This window comes from Pseudopipra pipra, chromosome 1 (assembly GCF_036250125.1).
Source record: "Pseudopipra pipra isolate bDixPip1 chromosome 1, bDixPip1.hap1, whole genome shotgun sequence".
Classification (NCBI taxonomy): domain Eukaryota; kingdom Metazoa; phylum Chordata; class Aves; order Passeriformes; family Pipridae; genus Pseudopipra; species Pseudopipra pipra.
This window is the reverse complement of record NC_087549.1, coordinates 48955520-48972692: the sequence shown is the minus strand read 5'-3', so window position 1 is coordinate 48972692 and position 17173 is coordinate 48955520. Positions and strand designations below refer to the sequence as shown.

Sequence of the window (17173 nt, the reverse complement as noted above, 5' to 3'; positions counted from 1 at the left end):
ATTCCTACAGCAGTGAGCCTGGGCTGATTTCTGTGCATGCAGAAAGTCACTGAAAGCCAGAGGGAATTCTGTACTTGAAAGTGTTTCAGCCATGAAATGCAGCAAGCACCAGCAGCACCTCTCTGTGAGCTTCAAAGGAATATGACACTCTTTGGGTATTCTGAATCTTGCCAGGTATTTTATTGGTACCTCTTTTTGCCTAGGTGACCATACTATAGTCTCTGTACAATTGGGTGTGCACATATATATGTGAAAAAAAGAACATTTCAAAACAAAAAGAAATCTACTTTTTGACCAAGCTGGTGAAAGTCTCAGAATGGGTGAAAAATTATGTGATTTCTTTAATATTTCATTGTAATCACTACAAGTGGTTACACAAGATGTAGAAAGAGCTGAAGCTGGTATTCAAATATGTGGCTTTGTATTACAAAAGGATACTGAAGCACTGTTGGATTTATTTGTGGTTTAGTTGCAAAAATTTACTCCTAGATTTCAAACTCAGGCTTTGGAGCTATATGGAAAGCATAACAAAGCTATCATACAGTGCTTTCTTATGGTGCTTGTTCTAAAGGCATTGTTAGAGAAACAAATCAGAATGCTCCTGATACATAAAAAGCTGTACTGGGTATAAACACAAAGTGAAATAGCTTATAAGTCATAGCAAAAAATTTTGAAAAGCCCTAAATTGTAAACAACACAGGAAGAATGAACAGATAATAATAATTCAGATAAGATTTGTGGTTTTTAATGAGTTGTGACTTTTGTATAATCTCCAAAAGTTGACATATATCCTGCCAAGGAATAGACAAGAAATGATACTTTGACTATAGATACTCAAAGGTGTCTTCAGAAGGTGGTTATGCATGTAACAATTTAATTTATCAAATCACAAGAGCATATAGAGCACAATTAAAATGGGATATTCGTTGCTAAAACAAAGTTTAAAATAAAAATGGATTTTAAAATGGAGACACGAAATCAGTGGATGTCCAAGTCTGTTAAACACTCGTATAAGGGTAGCTTATGAGTAGCAAGTACTTAATTTACTGGTGTCCAGATGCTCATTTTGGCAGAGATGGTCCTCCCACATGCCCAAATTTGAAGACATTTCTTAAACTGTTGGTGACCATCAGAAACAACTGCTGGGATAGCCCTTGGCCTGGTCCATAGGAATGCTTTTAAGGTCTTGCCACTACAGCTGAGCAGAAAAGCAGTCAGTCCTTATTTCTCACAATTCAAAGTAGGAGAACAAAGGAGGAACGAAGTGGAGAAACAAAGTTCTTCCTCTTTGGTGCCTTCTTAAGGTCTCTGCACATAGATGCAACAGAACCTTTGGACACCCTCTGCTCCTGCCTCATACTGTGCCCGGTCCCCATGCAGATGCACAGGCGAGGTGTTCACTACCATTTAAAAAGACCTGTCACCTACTTATAGGAGGGGAGTCTAACAAACTCCTGCTGTTTTTTGTCTTCACTGTGTGTACATCCTAATTCCGGGATGAAGTATTTCACTGAGGAGTCAGAAGACGCATTATCCCTCTTTTATCAGTACACAACCCCAGTCATAATGTATGCCCACAGGAAGAAACGTTTTCCCATGCAGGGAATGACTCAGACTAGGTCAAAGCAGTGATATAAGGAGAGTGGAGAAAAGTGAACAGTAACTGCAGCTTATAAAAGGTGGCATTTATCTTAGCAGAGTGACAGCTGCTTACTGTGAAGTTACAAGGGGGTACTGTGATTTTCTGACTCTGAAGCCCACCCTTTAGGAACCACTGATCTGGAATATGAAAAGACTACACATACTGAAAAAGTCTTTTTTAATGAGACAGGGTCAGATTGTGATGAAGCTCACTCACATTGAGTGGCATTTTCCTTCTCTTTATGGTCCCATTAACATTGACACTATCATTATCAGTAAAATAAAGCTGAATACAGTGCAAATGCAGTTGCACTCCTGTTGGGTACTGATAATTGATAATTAATAGATTTCAACAGATTCAATTAGATTCTAATTTCTTTTTTTTTTTTTTTTTTGAATGACCAGCTCTACAGGGAAGTAACTACAGTATGGAGTTCCCGTGGTAGGATTCTTATCATGATCGGGTTATCTAACTGATTATACGTCCCCATGCCATAGTGTTAGGGCTCAGTAGTGTGAGCTGCAGCAAATATCAGGCATGAAGTTGACTCTCTGTTCATAAGATTAAACAATGACTAAGCTTAAAAAAAGCGTAAACAGTAGTGTAATAAGGTTGTCATTACAGTATAACTAGAATAAAATGAAACTGTTATAAAAATTAACTACATTTTATTATAGCAAAGCGAAATGCAATCAGAAAACTGCTTCCTTTCAGTATAAATGTTCCACTTGCCTGCATACAGTATGCTACACAAAGTCCTGAGCTTAATCACCTCTTAGCTATATCATGACTCTTTCCTGATGCAAAACACAGCAATGCACCAAATCAGCTAGAGACACCAGAAATTATTAAACATGCATAGTCTTAGAGTCTGGTCAGTCTTCCTTAGTCTTTGTATATTTGCTGAGCCAGGAAAAAAAAAGTAAATAAAATTTATAGAAGTTGTATAACAGCAGATTAACCATTTGATTTGTAGCAGCAGATTAACCATTTGATAGTTTGTGCCTTGTAATATCTGTTGGGCTGTGCTGGGGAAAGGTGCCCGAAGAGTGTAGAGGAGCACATGAAGCTCTAACCCACATTGCACAAGAACTGCATCCCACATCTGCCACAGCAGAGACAGGCTCATAACCTGTTGGAAGCAGCCTGGTTGCAGCTCATTTATGGAGAAAGTGCTCTGGTCTTCCCTTGTTCTGGCAGTGAGTGTGTTTTCAGAGGTGCCTCTCAGTGGAGGAATGAGCTGGATTCCTCACAGGGCATGATGTGCCATAAACTGCATGACACCCTTGGTCTGGCAGGAAACTCATTGGCCCACAGAAAGTCTCTGGAGGAAAGAGGGCTGAGGAGAATGAGTATGTCTAGTTCTATATCAAACAAGTAGCAACAGAGGTTGTACTGGGTGGGCTGTCCTGGATTGGCCTTGCTCGGCTTCATCTGGTGTTTTTCCCTGCAACTCGGTAATACGGCTTCACTCAGGTATCACTTGAATCACTTGACCAGACCTCACATTTTTCATTTATGCTTTTTAATCTCAGCACTCCTGAAACAGAGATGTCACAAGGTACTATTTGCAAGCTCATCAGCTAACCCGATTTTAAAAACTTGAATAGCTCATTAAACTAAACTCTCTGATTTACTATAGAAGACCAAAGAACCAAGGATACATTAAAAAAATCAAGGAAGGAAAGAATAGAAATTGTGCAGAAAACGTCTTTTTTTTTAAGCAGTGAGAATGTTTGAGAAAAGCAGAGGTGTAAAGGGAGAAACTTGGAGCCAGAAGATCCAAACTTCCCCTTGATTCTAAACTTAGCTCAGCCACTGGCCCACCGTGCAGATGACTCAGTGCACTTCCTTGAACTTAAATCATTCCTCTACAAAACTTGTTAAAGAAAGACGTCAGTGTAAATTAGATGTTGTGTCTAAGTTTAGCTATGGCCAATACATAAATATCAGAACTTTAATGTGTTCTCATTTTTGTCTGCTTAAGAAATATGTGTATGTACATGCACATATGCATATATATACATAGCAAGGGAGAGAACGATTTCTTTGTGCTATTTTTGCAATTTTATTTACGTATATTGTTATTTTTCTGGTGACATAAGAGCTCACAACTGATTAAAAGTTTAACCATTTTCAGAGCAGCCTGATTGCCACAACGCCCAAGCACTCTTCATTCTCTCAAACTGTCAGGAAAGTTTCAATCCCATCCAAGCAGTGGGAGCTGAGAGAGTACACATTCAGCATATAACATACATGACGGCTGATTTCTTGTGACACTAATCTTCACTCCTGAGGGAAAGGCAGTCACTTATTCATAACTCTACCACTCAAAAGTAACCATTCTTCTCACCATGGAGATAAATGTCAAAACAGAGACCAGCCATAGGCTGAGTCTAATCTAATCTGTCCAAAATAAATATATATTTAGATTTGTTGTCAAATCTTGAATGGCAAACCCTTTAGCCTGGGCAACTGTTTCCTCAGTCTGCCCTCTACATCTATAAATATGCATACCAAAATGGATATATGCTATCAGAGAAGCCTATTAATCCTGCTAAAAGGGACAGGACATGATGCTGACCAACCTTTCTGATGTGAGCAAAGAGTCAGAAGACAAAGCACGTGACTTTCAGAAACATATAGCAGAGAGGAAAAAAATACATTATTTTTGTTTAAATCTTTCAACATCCACCTGAAATCAGCAGGCCCTTCACTCCCAAATGGCTGATCCAGCAAATGAGAAAAACAAGGTCCTACCTGGATGCCTGTGGAAGATGGCAAATTAGAGGGATTGACAAATTAGAGGGATGGGCAATCAACAACCAGATGAATTTCAACAAGGGAAAGTGCTGGATTCTGTACCTGCAATGGGGCAACCCTCGATGTACGTACAGACTGGGCTTAAGAACAATGCTGCAGAAAGGGACCTGGGGGTCCTAGTCAGTGACAAGTTGCATATAAGTCAGTAGCATGCCATGGCAGCCAGGAGGGCCAACAGTGTCCTGGGTGGATCAGGCACAGCATTGCCAGCAGGTCAAAGGAGGTGATTGTCCTACTCTTCTCTGCACTAGCATAGCCTCACCTAGAGTGCTGCATGCAGCTTTGGGTACTACAAGATAAAAATTACACTAAGCTATTAAAGAGTGTCCAAAGGAGGGCCATGAGGATGGTGAAGGGTCTGGAGGGGAGACCTTATAAGGAGTGGCTGAGGTCACTTGGTTTGTTCAGCCTGAAGAAGAGGAAATGGAGGAGAGACCTCCCTGTGGTCTTCGACATCCTCAAGAGGGGAAGGAGAGGGGCAAGTACCAATCTCTTCACTCTTGTAACAGGACTCAATGAAATGTCATGAAGCTGAGTCAGGGGAGATTTAGGTTAGATATCAAGAAACAGTTTTTCACCTGGAGAGTAGTTGACTATTGGAACAGGCTCCCCGGGGAAGTGGTCGCAGCACTAAGCTTGCCTGACTTCAAAAGGCGTTTTGGCAACACTCTCAGGCACATGGTTTGGATTTTTGGGGTGTCCTGCACAGGGCCAGGAGTTGGACTCAATGATCTTGATGGGCCCCTTCCCAACTCAGTGTATTCTATGATTCTATGACATCCTGGTATTGAGACACTGGAGGACATCACAGAAGAACTAGAAGTGACTGTCATTTTTCTGTTCCACTCCTCTATTTCATACTGTCAAAAATCTCCATGACATTCTTTCTGAAGTAGAATGCCTGAAAATGACCTCAGAGCCTGAAGAGAAAGAGATCTTCTCTCTCATAAATAAATTATACTGTTTCAGAAATCAATACATCTATTTCTCCTAGATATTTCATTATTGAAGTATCAAAACAAACACTCTTGCATAAATGGTAAACACAGCTTGCCTTCACTGCTTTTAAACTGGCATATTTTTGGTGCTCAAATATCCCTGTTCAAAGCTAAATCCCATTTTTACATTTAGATAAATCTTATCAAAAGCCAATTAACTAATTATTTCAAAAGATGCATTAGGTTTAGCAGTTCAACCACATTACCTCTAATGCATCATGTACTACTTCTCTTCTGTGCATATTCCAGGTAAATAACTGAGCCATGGTTTTAGCAAAAAGCACTTCCAAATGTCCCACACAGGTTTAGAATGAATGGGACCTCAGCTATGCCAAGATGGGATTGCCTCTAGGAACCCAAGAGCAAAAGAAGGAGATCTAGAGGCCTGCTACAAGTCACTTCAACTTGCTCTGTCCCAGGGTTTGCACTTATAGCTGGGTCAAATCCTTCTTTGGAATTATTATACAGATCTGCATTGCAGCTGAATTGGGTCCATGTATCACAACACACAGATACGCAAGCAGCATTGCTGGAATGTGTCTACACTTTCTAAAGGTGGCAGAAATGGGTGCCAGGTAACAGCTGAGATAACAAAGCATGGTTGTTGTGCAGGAAAAGAAAGGAATTATTCCCAGAATAGTAGCTCAATAAGGTAAAATATCTGAAAAAAAAAAAAAAAGAGGTTTTAACGCAACATAACACAAAACACTACAAAATAGGTACCAAGAACCACTTGGTCACTTCCAGGCCATGGCTTCTGTGCATGCAAAGTAATCATCTGGAAAAGAAGCTAGCTGTGGGAGAGGATTATGAGCAGATCATGATCTCACAGCAGGACAAAATGGCCAAGAGGGCAAATGCAACCCTTGTTAGCAATGAGCATCCCCTGACGAAGAAGAGGAAAGTTACTACTTTTTGTCATATCCTCAAGGTGATCACTGCTATGTACTGTAATCATTTCTAGTCTCAACAGTTTAGCAAGGATGTTAATAAATACAAATAGTTCAGAAATAGTGCCACCTGTGAAAAATCTTCCTCACGCTGAGCACTTAAAGATCAACCTTACTACCTCAAACAAAGGTCACAGAGGAGAGTAAATCTCTGCCTAGGACTACCTACATGCAGAGGGAAGTCCACAGGCATTAGAGATTCTTCAGCAGGTTACAAATCTCCTGGACTCAAAAATGAGACAAACTGAGACAAGGAACGGAGTGCTAAACTGCCACATTTGGAACAACTTATCCAGTAAATTTGCCATCCATGCAAGCTTTGCAATCAATACTGCTGTCATACAGAACAGCTCACTCAGAAATGAAATGCTAAATGAAGGACTCCATGAAATCCTATGCCCTGTATTATCTAAAAGAGAGTAGATGATCATAAGAGTCCCCTTGGGTCTTAAAAATCCATGAATGTAGTTCAGAAGACATGTACTTCTAGAGGCTAAGAATGAGGTCCTTACAGTTTTCAGATACGTGCTTTCCCCTGAAGGTTTTTCTTGAAGAAAGGTTAAATTATTTATCCTATAAGGGGAGAGTAAGTTGCAAAAATATCAAGTAGCAAGCCCACAAAAGATCAAATTTCTTTCTGATTTTCTATTTTTCTTAACTCTAGGTGAAAACATATACAGACAATAGATGAAGTGTGTTTTGAAGAAGACTGAAAGGCTCCAAAGGCATATGGAGAGGAGGTCAACAGCCTCATAAGCTCATCTTGTGAAAGGCAGATACTGGCTACAGCTGGGTTAAAAACAGGGCTCTACAGAAACTGGCTTTTCTGGTTTTGGTGACCTGTGTAGCTCTGTGACAGATATGGTGTTGTACCACATTTCCTAGGGTTGGAATCTGGAGCAGTCTGTCTGCTGTGTTCAGCTTCCTTTACTAATTGACTGGAGTTTATTATTTTGACTGAATGTGAGGAGGTTTATACAATATGAGGTTTATACAAGCCATGTCTTGTCTAGTCATTCTTGTTCCCTCAGCTGGTTTTATCCATTTCTGCTGCTAGCCATATAGCGGCACACAGAACACCAGTAATCCCCACAAAACTCATGCTGTAATACTCGGTACTGCACAGTTTCCAGGTGTATCATTTCAGACGGCAGTTTAAATCAGTGGGAACAGAGCTGAGCTTGTTCATGAAGCTGTATTCGATTTGGTAAAGAGGAATTTGAGTAGAGCGAGGCTAGGACCATCTCTATGTGATTTACAGCAGAATTTGCATCTTCAAAAAGTTCCAGGACTTCATGAAGACCTTATCTTTAAGGTGGACCGATCCTAAGCTTCATTCTCAAGCTACCAATACCAAGATGGTCTTTAGCTAGGATGTCTTAATCACATTTTCAATTTTGATAGACAGGAAATGGAAATGTAGTGTGTTTATATGTCTCAGCACTGCATAATTACTGAATAAACCTACAAGCAGTTTTTTGCCGTATGCTGTCCTTGGAAAACAGTGGCTGGATATTGTTATGCTATAAGTCTGGGAAATCGCTGTCCTCTCCCCCTCCCCCCAACAGGTATGTTTTGGGATTTTTTTTCATTCTTCTCATCTGATCTGTATTTAATGAGCACTTTTATCTGACTTTGCAGTAGTTCCTAACACATACCACTGATGACATCAGTTTTCTACATTCTCTGGTGTTGTCCAGTTAATCAGTAAAATACTGTTGTTGAAATAGCTTAGAAGGTGAATTCATGGCAGAGAGGATATGACCAGTTTGTTTCAAATTCTGGACTTAAGGGTTTTGAAAAATCAATTGCTAGGAAAATGTCATTTAATTCCTGTGCTTTGTTTTTTTTAATTGTATGATCTTAGAAAGAAGTAGAGTTTACTTTAAAGTAAATTGCTGATACTTTACTTACTTGAGTAAAGTGCCGGAGCTACAACAAAAAATAATTAACATAAACAGCTATTGCTAAATTAAAGTGAAGATGAAAGTTTGGGTATCCTCACCTCCACTTTGTGCCGACAAACTACCCTGTGCTTTTTCGCTGTAGACACCTACTACACTGTAAAACCTGAGGAACTCTTTGTCGTGTTACAGTATAATTTTTTTAGGACAGCTCAGTGTTTATCTTTAATCCAAAGAAAGATGCTGCCGTTGCCCAAGCCGAGTGACGCTTGGAAGCACATTGTCGCATACAGAATGTTCATTAAAAGCGGATTAGGTGAAGATCTCATCAAACAGGCGGGATTCTGCTTAAAATAAACGGCTTCTAAGCACAGGAATTGTTAGAGGAATGGACCATAGGCGCCGACCAGTTTGGTTTGCATATTTTAGAGAGTATTATTGAGCTGGTGTGTGTGAAAGTAGGCTCTTTACTTCAGCAGTTCTGTTTACTCGAACAGAGTAGTAACCACCGATAAAAATGTTAGAGGTCATTTGGTGATAAAATGTGGAGACTTAATAAAAAGATATCCCAGGTGTGAAACACTGCAGCAGAACGCTGCTTAAAAATTAATTAATTTAAAAAAAAATAAATTAAATGAAATGCAGCTTTCACTGTTAGGTTCTAGATTTCTCTCCCCCAAACATTAGACGAAATTGCATTGTTTACAAAAATTTATTAATACAAACTTTACACACTTTATATAACAGTTATCAAAGTCCTAGTTATAGATATCATGTGTGTAATAATACTTTGTTTAAGTTCTTTTTATATTCATTTGCACACAAAAGTTCTCCAAGACTAATATCTACCTACTATGACTGTATCTCAAATCTGCTCAAATTTTGGTAAGGCTGTTGGCGTTTCTAAAAAAAAAAAAAAAAAAAAAAAAAAGAAATCGTACAAAGGATAATAACCTAGGCGATCACTTCATAATGCTTGCGACTAGCCACTGAACTCTAACTGATAAGGTCATAAACAAAACGTCGAGAGCCCTATGTCATTATACCACAGCCGACACAAACACAGCGCACTCTGCCCATGGCCAAAGAACAGAAGGACGACTAAAACGCAAGCCGATGTGTTGCAGCATCGTAGGGCCACTAAATAGCCATCCGTGAACTCGTGGCGATTTACAAGGTGAAGAGAAGGCACGAAAGCTGCACACTGCGCCCCGCGTCCCTGTGCCCCGGGGGCCCGCCCCGGCAGGGCCGGCAGGGCGGTGCCGGCAGTGCGGGCAGCCCGGGCAGCCCGGACAGGCAGTGCCGGCAGCGCCTGCCCGCCCTGCCGGGTTCTGCCCTCCCTGCTCCGATCCTCCCGGCGGCCCTTCCCGGCCTGGGAAGGAGGGTTTTACCCGCCAGGGGTTTTTTGTTTTGGTTTGGTTTTTCCGACGTCTTGGATGCGGGGCTCGTGTTGTGTCTTTGGAAAGACTCTTGTAAGGTTTGTGTGGTGAGCTGGAAGGAAACGGGTACCTACGTGTTCTCCTTCGTCCCCCGGCCCAGGCAGGGGACAGAACCAGCCCCCAGGTGGAAGGTAAGATAGGAGTCCGTACATAGAGAGATGAGGTGAAAATGGTTTATCTCGTTAGAAACCGGACCACAGGTGAACACTACACATTCTTTTATGACAAAAGTTTGTTTTATGAAATAAATTTTACTAAGCAATAAGCCAGAATGTAGAAAAATACATTTTACCTCCAAACTCAATAAACAAGGAACAAAAACTTTCGTAGTAGTGCATAATTCTTTAGTGGTAGCTACAACAGGGGTTCCTAAACTTGTACAATAAGAGCTTGCATAAAACAGAACAAAGGAGTGAGAGAGCGTTCACAATCTTTTTTTTTTTTTTCCAAAAAGAACATAACCCAAAAAGGTGACTCAGGTGGGTTAAACAGAGCTCAGAAAAGTTCGAAGAGAGGATGAGAGGCGGGAGGGTCTACAAGAAAAAGCAATCAAAGAAAAGAGCAACTCCGACCGAAAAATGCAAAGGCAAGAACCCTGCTCATTATTACACGATGAGAAGCATGGACAGCACTGGAGAGTAACACACTGTACTTTGCATCCAGGTCCAGTACCGAGCTGCCCGGGGCAGTTGGGTAGCGGATCGGAGGTGGGATCGCCTCGTCTTACCTCGACCCTGCGGCACCGGCTCCGGTACCAGCTCCGGCCCCGGGGCGCGCTGGGGGCCGCCCCCGCTCACTTCCCCACTCTTTCCAAACGGGTCCTGTCTCCGCTTTGGCTTTGTTCTGCAACTCTGCCCAGCCAGTCAGAAGAACAGTGCACGGGGCTTAGTACTTACTATCCTTGCTGCTGGATCGGAATTTTGGGGTTGGGGTTTAAGAGTTTGGTTTTCTTTAGTTTTAATTTGATTTTGGCTATTGTTCTTTTGGTTTTGGTTTTTTTAACTATTTCTCCCTCCAATAGGCAACAGAGATGCACAATTTGGATCGAGCTGTTGTTTTTGCAAGAGAATTATCCTCTAAGCTCATTGTCTGAGGAGGCACTAACACAGATACAATTGGAATCAAATAAAGCAGGAGAGAAAAAAAATAATCGAAATCTAGAGGAAAGGGGACTCTGCCCCATCAGAGAGGCTAGTGGCAAAGGAGCCTGCCTTGAGACTCACTAGGGGAAGTATCTGCTTTACCAATTCTCCCAAATCAATTTCCTCATAATTCCCCTGGGAGCAGGTCATCCTTCTCTATGTACAGTAGCAAATGGTGATAATTAATGTCTTCGACCCTGTTGCGGATAAAAATACTATCCTTTTAATTTCTGTTACAAAAATAGGAGTAATATTCAAAACAATGATTGTCTTTTTTTTCTATTTATTTTATATAAAAACATAAACAGCTCAGCGAATTCTTGTTCTTGTGCAGGCTTTTCATGAAGAATTGTTTTTAGTATTCTTAGTAGTATATATATATATATTTATATATTATATATAACTTAATGATTGGTCCACAAAGTAGATCTGTGCGTTTCTCTAGTGCTTTTGTACAAAAGAAAAACAATATTATTATCAAAATATTCATTTAATGGCTTTACTTCATACATAAATACATGTTTAGATAACACAGGAGCGGTGATTGTTCAGTCAGTTTGGAAATGACTTTTGTTTTTGTTTAGATTTTTTTGTTCTTGTTGTTGGGTTTATCTCTCTCTCTCTCTCTCTTTCTCTCTCTCTCTTTCTCTCTCTCTCTCTCTCTCTCCCTTAGGACTTTGTATACACAGGAGTGGCTGGTTACTCACATCGCTACAAATACGCTACTCGGCGTCCTTTGTTTTTAACTCTTTGTTTATACCTTTTCCCCAGGACGGCTGCTAAGTATTTCTTGACAGCCATTTGTTTCCGGTAGCGGCTGTAGCTGTCCGTGAAGATGCCGTCTATGTGCCGCTTGGTCAGCGGTTCCGCCTCGTCCCCCAGGCCGCCGCTGGCACCGCTGCAAGCACCGAGAAGCACAGCTGCATCAGGCGGGGCCGCTCCGCCCCCCTCCGCGCCCCTCCGCACCACCCTGCGGCCCTGCGCGGCCCCGCGTCGCCCGCTGCCCCGGGCGCAACACGTTGCGCGTAAGATGCGCGGGGAGACAAAGGCCGCGCCGAAACCCGCTCCCGACGCGGTGCGCGCAAGTGGCGGCGGCGGGAGAGACAATATCTCCCCACCATGAATTATTCATTGCGGCCGGGAAAGCTGCTCTCCCTGGGGCTTTATTAACGTGTTACCTTCTGCCGAAGGGCAGCGGGTGGCACCGGGCTCGCCCCTGCCCCGCTGGCGACGGGGAGCCCCGGGGAGCCCCGCCCGCCAGCTGGGGCTGCGCCGGGCTGCAACCAAGTTCCCCCCACCCCCTCTGCAGCCGCGCCCTCGGTCATTGCTCCCCATAAACTGCTCCCCCCACCAAATCGTGGAGGCTGCCCAAATTCTCAATTTGAAATCAGCTGATTATAAAAAATTATAGAGACATAGATATAAATACACACACACATACATGTGTGTGTGAGAGAGTGTGTGTGTATCTATATCTATCTATCTATCTATCTATCTATATGACCGAGCGTATTAACCCAACCAAACCTCCGCGACCGCCTGAGCTGACAACTGGGCTCACGCTGCGCCGAGAGCGGACCGGGAGCCGGCCGGGAGCCACGGCCAGGAGCGGCTGAGGCTTGGGGAGCCGGACTCCCCCAGCCCCACCGCGGGCGCAACATGTTCCCAGCCCCGGCCGGGACAGCCTTATTCTCCCCAGCCGCCGCCCTTTCAGCGCCTCCGCTCCAGCAGCACCAACGCCCACCGCAGAAAAGAGCAAGCAGAGACCCTTACCCGACCCGCTTGGCCATCAGGGAGTGCAGATATTTCCTGGCGGATAACTGGCCAAGGAGTTTCCTGTAGGCTTTGTTGAAGATCCCATCGGCGTGCCTGGGCAGAGGGAAGAGCCCACGGGTGAGTGACGAGGCCCGGGAGCGGGCTGCAGCCGGTTGCGGGAGCCCGGGCGATGACGGTGACCATCCTTCCCCGCCGGCGAGCGGAGGGCGGCATCTCCCCGCGTCCCCCGGGACCCCTCGTCCCCACCCAGATCCCTCCCCGTCGCGCTGGCTCGGTTCCGCGCCGGCTGGGCATTTCTGCTCCGTTTGCGGGAGCATCGCTAGCCCTCCCCGGTGCGGGTGGCTCCCCCGCTCCCTCCCCCGTGCTGCTGGAGGTAAGGCGGCTTTTCCATTTCTTCTAGGTTTTACACTGAGCACCCGGACCCGGGCAATGTGGTCGTTTGTTTGGGTTCGGGATTTTTATTTTGATGTTGTTGCTGTTGGCTTGTTGAGTACCATTATTATTTTTTCCCCCCAATCGGCTCTGTCAGACCCGTTTTGTTCCCGGCTCAAAATTCACGCCTGACACCCCGCGAGTTGCTGTCACCTCTTTTCCGGTGGGTAATACAAGGTGTACATCTCGCCGATCATGGAGGACGGATTCGCTATGCCGAGGGGTTCGTGGTCGTAGGCGAAGTCCTGCAGGGTGTTCCCGTCCTCGTCGTAGACTTCATCCTCCAGCCTGGCAACGAAAGCAGCAAGGAGAAGGAGTCAGCCGGGCTCCGCGGGGCGCTCCGCTCCACTCCCCGCTGCCGGCTTCCGACTGCGTCGGTGACCACCCTTCGTCGGAGCCGACCCGGGCACCCCGGGAGCCCCGTCCGCCTGCCCCCATCCCCTCCTTGCACCCGCCCGCTCCCCATCCCCGCCCTCCGCCTCCTCTGCGGGGCAGGACCGCGGAGGAGGGAACACACCCGCCGTCAGACGTGCTCCGAGAAACCCCCCAAACGTTGCCCCCCCCTCGCTCCCCCCGGCCCACGCCCCGGCCCGAGAAACAGCTCCTCTCTGCCACAGCCAGGGTTGGTGCTTGCCGAGCGGAGCGCAAGCCCGCGTAGGCTGCCGCACACACGCGCGTTCGTATGCCAGGGGCTGGGGGGGAGCCGAGCAGCCTCCGCGGCGGAGACGGGGCTGTGAGCGCCAGCCTCGCTGCCGGGGCCGGGGGCCTCGCCCCACTCCTCCTCGCAGCGCCCGCCGGGCCGGGGAGGGCTTGGCCGGTTGTTTTTCGTTGAACGGTGGCTCTGCACTTTGAGATCGCACCAGTTTTGTGTGTGTCCCAACCCCACCCCGCCCCCCATGCTCTCTGCCTCCCTCTCTGCAGTACGATGTAGGTCATTGCACGTTACAGGCAGCTATTTTTGTCAGTGAGCTTTAGCAGAGGTATTAATAATAGATGCCGCTAAAGTGTTCCACTCTTGCTAATTCAGGCGCTTGAATGAGGAAGGCCGGCTTGCTGCCGGTTAATGGCCCCGCAGGCCACCGAGCCTGCTGCCCCCCAGTCGCACTGACCAGGGAGATGAACGGGGCTGCTCTGAACCAGCCCCGACGGGCTCCCGGTTACTGCAAGGACACCTCGGAGCCCCAAAAAGGACACCCTCCTCGGACAAACTTGCGCGCCCGGCATGCCCCCCCCAACCCACGCTTACAGCTGAGCCGCACGGCAGTGACCCCCGCAGGGCACGGCGGAACAGAGCCAAGCGCCGGTGGAGCAGGACGACAGCACCGAACCCAAAACTCCCCCCAAACCAAGCAACACCAGTCACCCAAACAGGCGACAAGCAGGGTGGGACGAGGCTGCCATCGGCCGTCCCGTACCGCGTACCCTGCGCCCCCAGCCGCAGCCCAGCGGATACTCCCTTGTGCCGATGCCTCTGGGTGTCCCCCACTTGTCCCCCACTCCTGCCCCAAACACAGTGGGGTTCAAACGCCCACGACTCCCAGTTGGAAAGTGACAGCACAGGCACCAGCCCACACAGCAAGATAACTCCGGACAACACAGAAAACCAAACAACCTCGTGCCAGCCCCCTTCCCTCTTGGGAAGGACTGTCCTATACAGTCAGGTAAACAGGGGAAGAGACTGAATTCCCACCCGCTCCAATGCCGCTACACGAACCATGACAGCTCTCACATGCTTGCAGACAACGGCGCACCAGTCCCCGCGCCCCGCTCCCCCTGACCCGGACAGGCGATGCTCACCCTGGGCGAGCTGCGGGAAGCCGGAGGCGGCCGAGGCCCCGGCAGGACAAGGGGCAGGTGGGGAGGAGCTGCTGGGCGCCGTCTGGATGCAGCAGGGACCTCGGCCCGCTACAGCCGAGACGCAGCAGAGCAGGTCCCCCACTCCCGGGGACAAGAGGCCGCAGGTTTACAGCGCCGGGATCCCAGGGAGCGGCCCTGAGGGATGCCAGTGCTGCAGCCGGGAGGGGTCATACGCCGGGGCGGAGGGGGTGGGCACACAGCCTAAGTGGAGGGGTTTTCCTTTGATGACTCTCCGCTACATCCCCTTCCACTTTTCTCTGCAGTAAGATTCCGTTGCCCTTAGCTAAGCTGGGGCAGCGGGGGGCTGGAGGGGTCCCGACAGAGCCCCCGGAAAGGGGACGGACCTACCTGAGTGCTGGGTACTGAAGTCCGGCCGCAGGTGAGCAGTAGACGCTGCAGTGCATTATTATGCCATAGACCAGGAGTGCTAAGATCGCTTTGCTACACATTGCCACTCTGTGCGGGAGGGAAAGGAAACCTGCTGTCAAAAAAAAAAAAAAAAAAAAAAAAAACAAAAAAAACCAACCAAAACCCAAACAGAAAACACCACCAAAAAAAAAAGAAAACAAACCACCCTACGACCCACCACGCCCCCGGCCTTGCCTGCCGAGAAGGGAGGCAGCGTGTCTCCGGGGGACAAGAGCCCTGGGCAGCCGGGTGCTAGCGCTGAGCGGCACGGAGAGGCACGGAGGGGTGCCCAGCGCAGAGCGCTGCCGCCGGTGCCCGCCCCGTCGGTGCCCGGCCGCCCGCCCTCCCCGGGACCGCTGCGGAAAGGCCCGGAGAGCCGCCTCGTGTCCTTACCATTAAACTCTAGACACCCGGCACTGAGAGCGTTTGGCTGTGAAACTAAACCGGCAGGTCTTGGAGAGAAAAAAAAAAAAAAAGACCCAAAATAGGGAGGGGGAGAAATCGAGCTCTCTCCCAAGTGGCGTCCGAAAGGAGTTAAAACCCTCGTGGCATTGCCTCTCCGATGGGCGAAGAACACGCAAGATGCAGAAGACGCAAAAGCGGCAGCAGTTAGTTGTTTGCTGGTTTTAGGGCAATTCACTCCAAAAAGAAAAAGAGAAAGAGGAAGGGGCGAAAAAAGATAAAAGGAAAAAAGTTTGCAGGTAGCAGCACAGATCTGGAGTGGGGTCTAGAAGGGAAGGGAGAAAGAGGGATGGAGCGATATGTCGCCTGAGAAAGGAGCGCAGAAGAGGGAAGAGAGCAAGCGAGCCCGGGAGGGAGCGGAGGCGGGAGCCGCGGGCTGGCTGCGTGCGATGTTGTCTTCCCCAGATCTCTCCCCTCACTGAGCGCCTGCCTTCAGCCTTCTCTTCTTCTTCTCTTCCTGCACGGTGGCTCCAAACTTGACCAGCCTTCCGCAGCCTTCCGTCTGATACGCAATTAGCAAGAAAATCTTTGCAAACACCCCGCTTCAGCAAGAGCCCTCTTCGTAAACATTTGCCTGCTTGTTGCCTTAGAGGACGGGCAATATTGTTTGTTGCCCCCGTGGTGGTGTCCGGATTTTTATTCATGAATCAAATGCCTTTTTTTTTTTCTCAGTCACGTAATAATCGGGTATCAGAAAAGACGTCACCACCCCAATTCCTCAAGGAACACAGTTCTGTGTCGTCCTCAAAGATGAGCTTATCAGGAGTCATAAAGCTTCTCATAAACACCAAGTCACACTTTCCTCTTCCCCCCAAAAAAAAAAAATAGAAAAAGAAAACCCAACCAAACTCAACAACCAAACAAACACGTAGAAAACCCCCACAACCTATCCCACAAATCTAAAAGGATGTTCGCCACGGTAAAGTTTTACCTGAGATGGGAAGAGGCCAGGAGGGGGAGGAGGGCAGTTTGGGGCGGAGTGGGGGTCCCCGGATTTGTCGGGCTCTCCGCGTCTTTGCTCCGGGTCTTTCCGCGGGGCCAGCTCAGCCCACGACGCCGCCCGGGGCCGCCGCTGGGCACAGGCCCCCGGGGAGCCACCCGGCTCTGAGCGCGCAGGCGGAGCAGCCCTGCCGCGGAACCCCCCACTTCCACAGAGATTTGGGGATACAAGCGCCTTTTTTTTTTTTCCCCCGAGTCCTTTCTTTTTTTTTCTTTAAGGAATGTTAGTGTTGTTCCCATTACGCAAGGCGCCCCCCGGGGAAACCAGCAGCGCCCTGCGTGTTTTGAAGCCGTGGGGCGTGAGGGACGAGCCCCGCGGCCGCCCTACAAGGAGGGTCCCA

The 17173-nt window shown here is 47.2% G+C and overlaps 1 protein-coding gene across 4 annotated transcripts; it reads right to left on the bottom strand.

Annotated features, from left to right (window-relative positions):
* Positions 1-9736: 9736 nt before the first annotated feature.
* On the bottom strand, positions 9737-16886 carry ADCYAP1 (adenylate cyclase activating polypeptide 1). Of its 4 annotated transcripts, none has more exons than XM_064655731.1 (5): positions 16765-16886; positions 15312-15419; positions 13260-13394; positions 12672-12767; positions 9737-11796 (listed from the first exon to the last, which is right to left on the bottom strand). In XM_064655731.1, the coding sequence occupies exons 2-5, from the start codon at positions 15410-15412 to the stop codon at positions 11610-11612; spliced, it is 519 nt and encodes a 172-aa protein (XP_064511801.1). In that variant the 5' UTR covers positions 15413-15419; positions 16765-16886; the 3' UTR covers positions 9737-11609. The 4 variants fall into 4 exon arrangements, with proteins under 4 accessions (XP_064511801.1, XP_064511820.1, XP_064511829.1 ...); XM_064655750.1 differs by lacking the exon at positions 16765-16886 and adding an exon at positions 15765-16470; XM_064655759.1 differs by lacking the exon at positions 16765-16886 and adding an exon at positions 15567-15584.
* Positions 16887-17173: the final 287 nt, after the last annotated feature.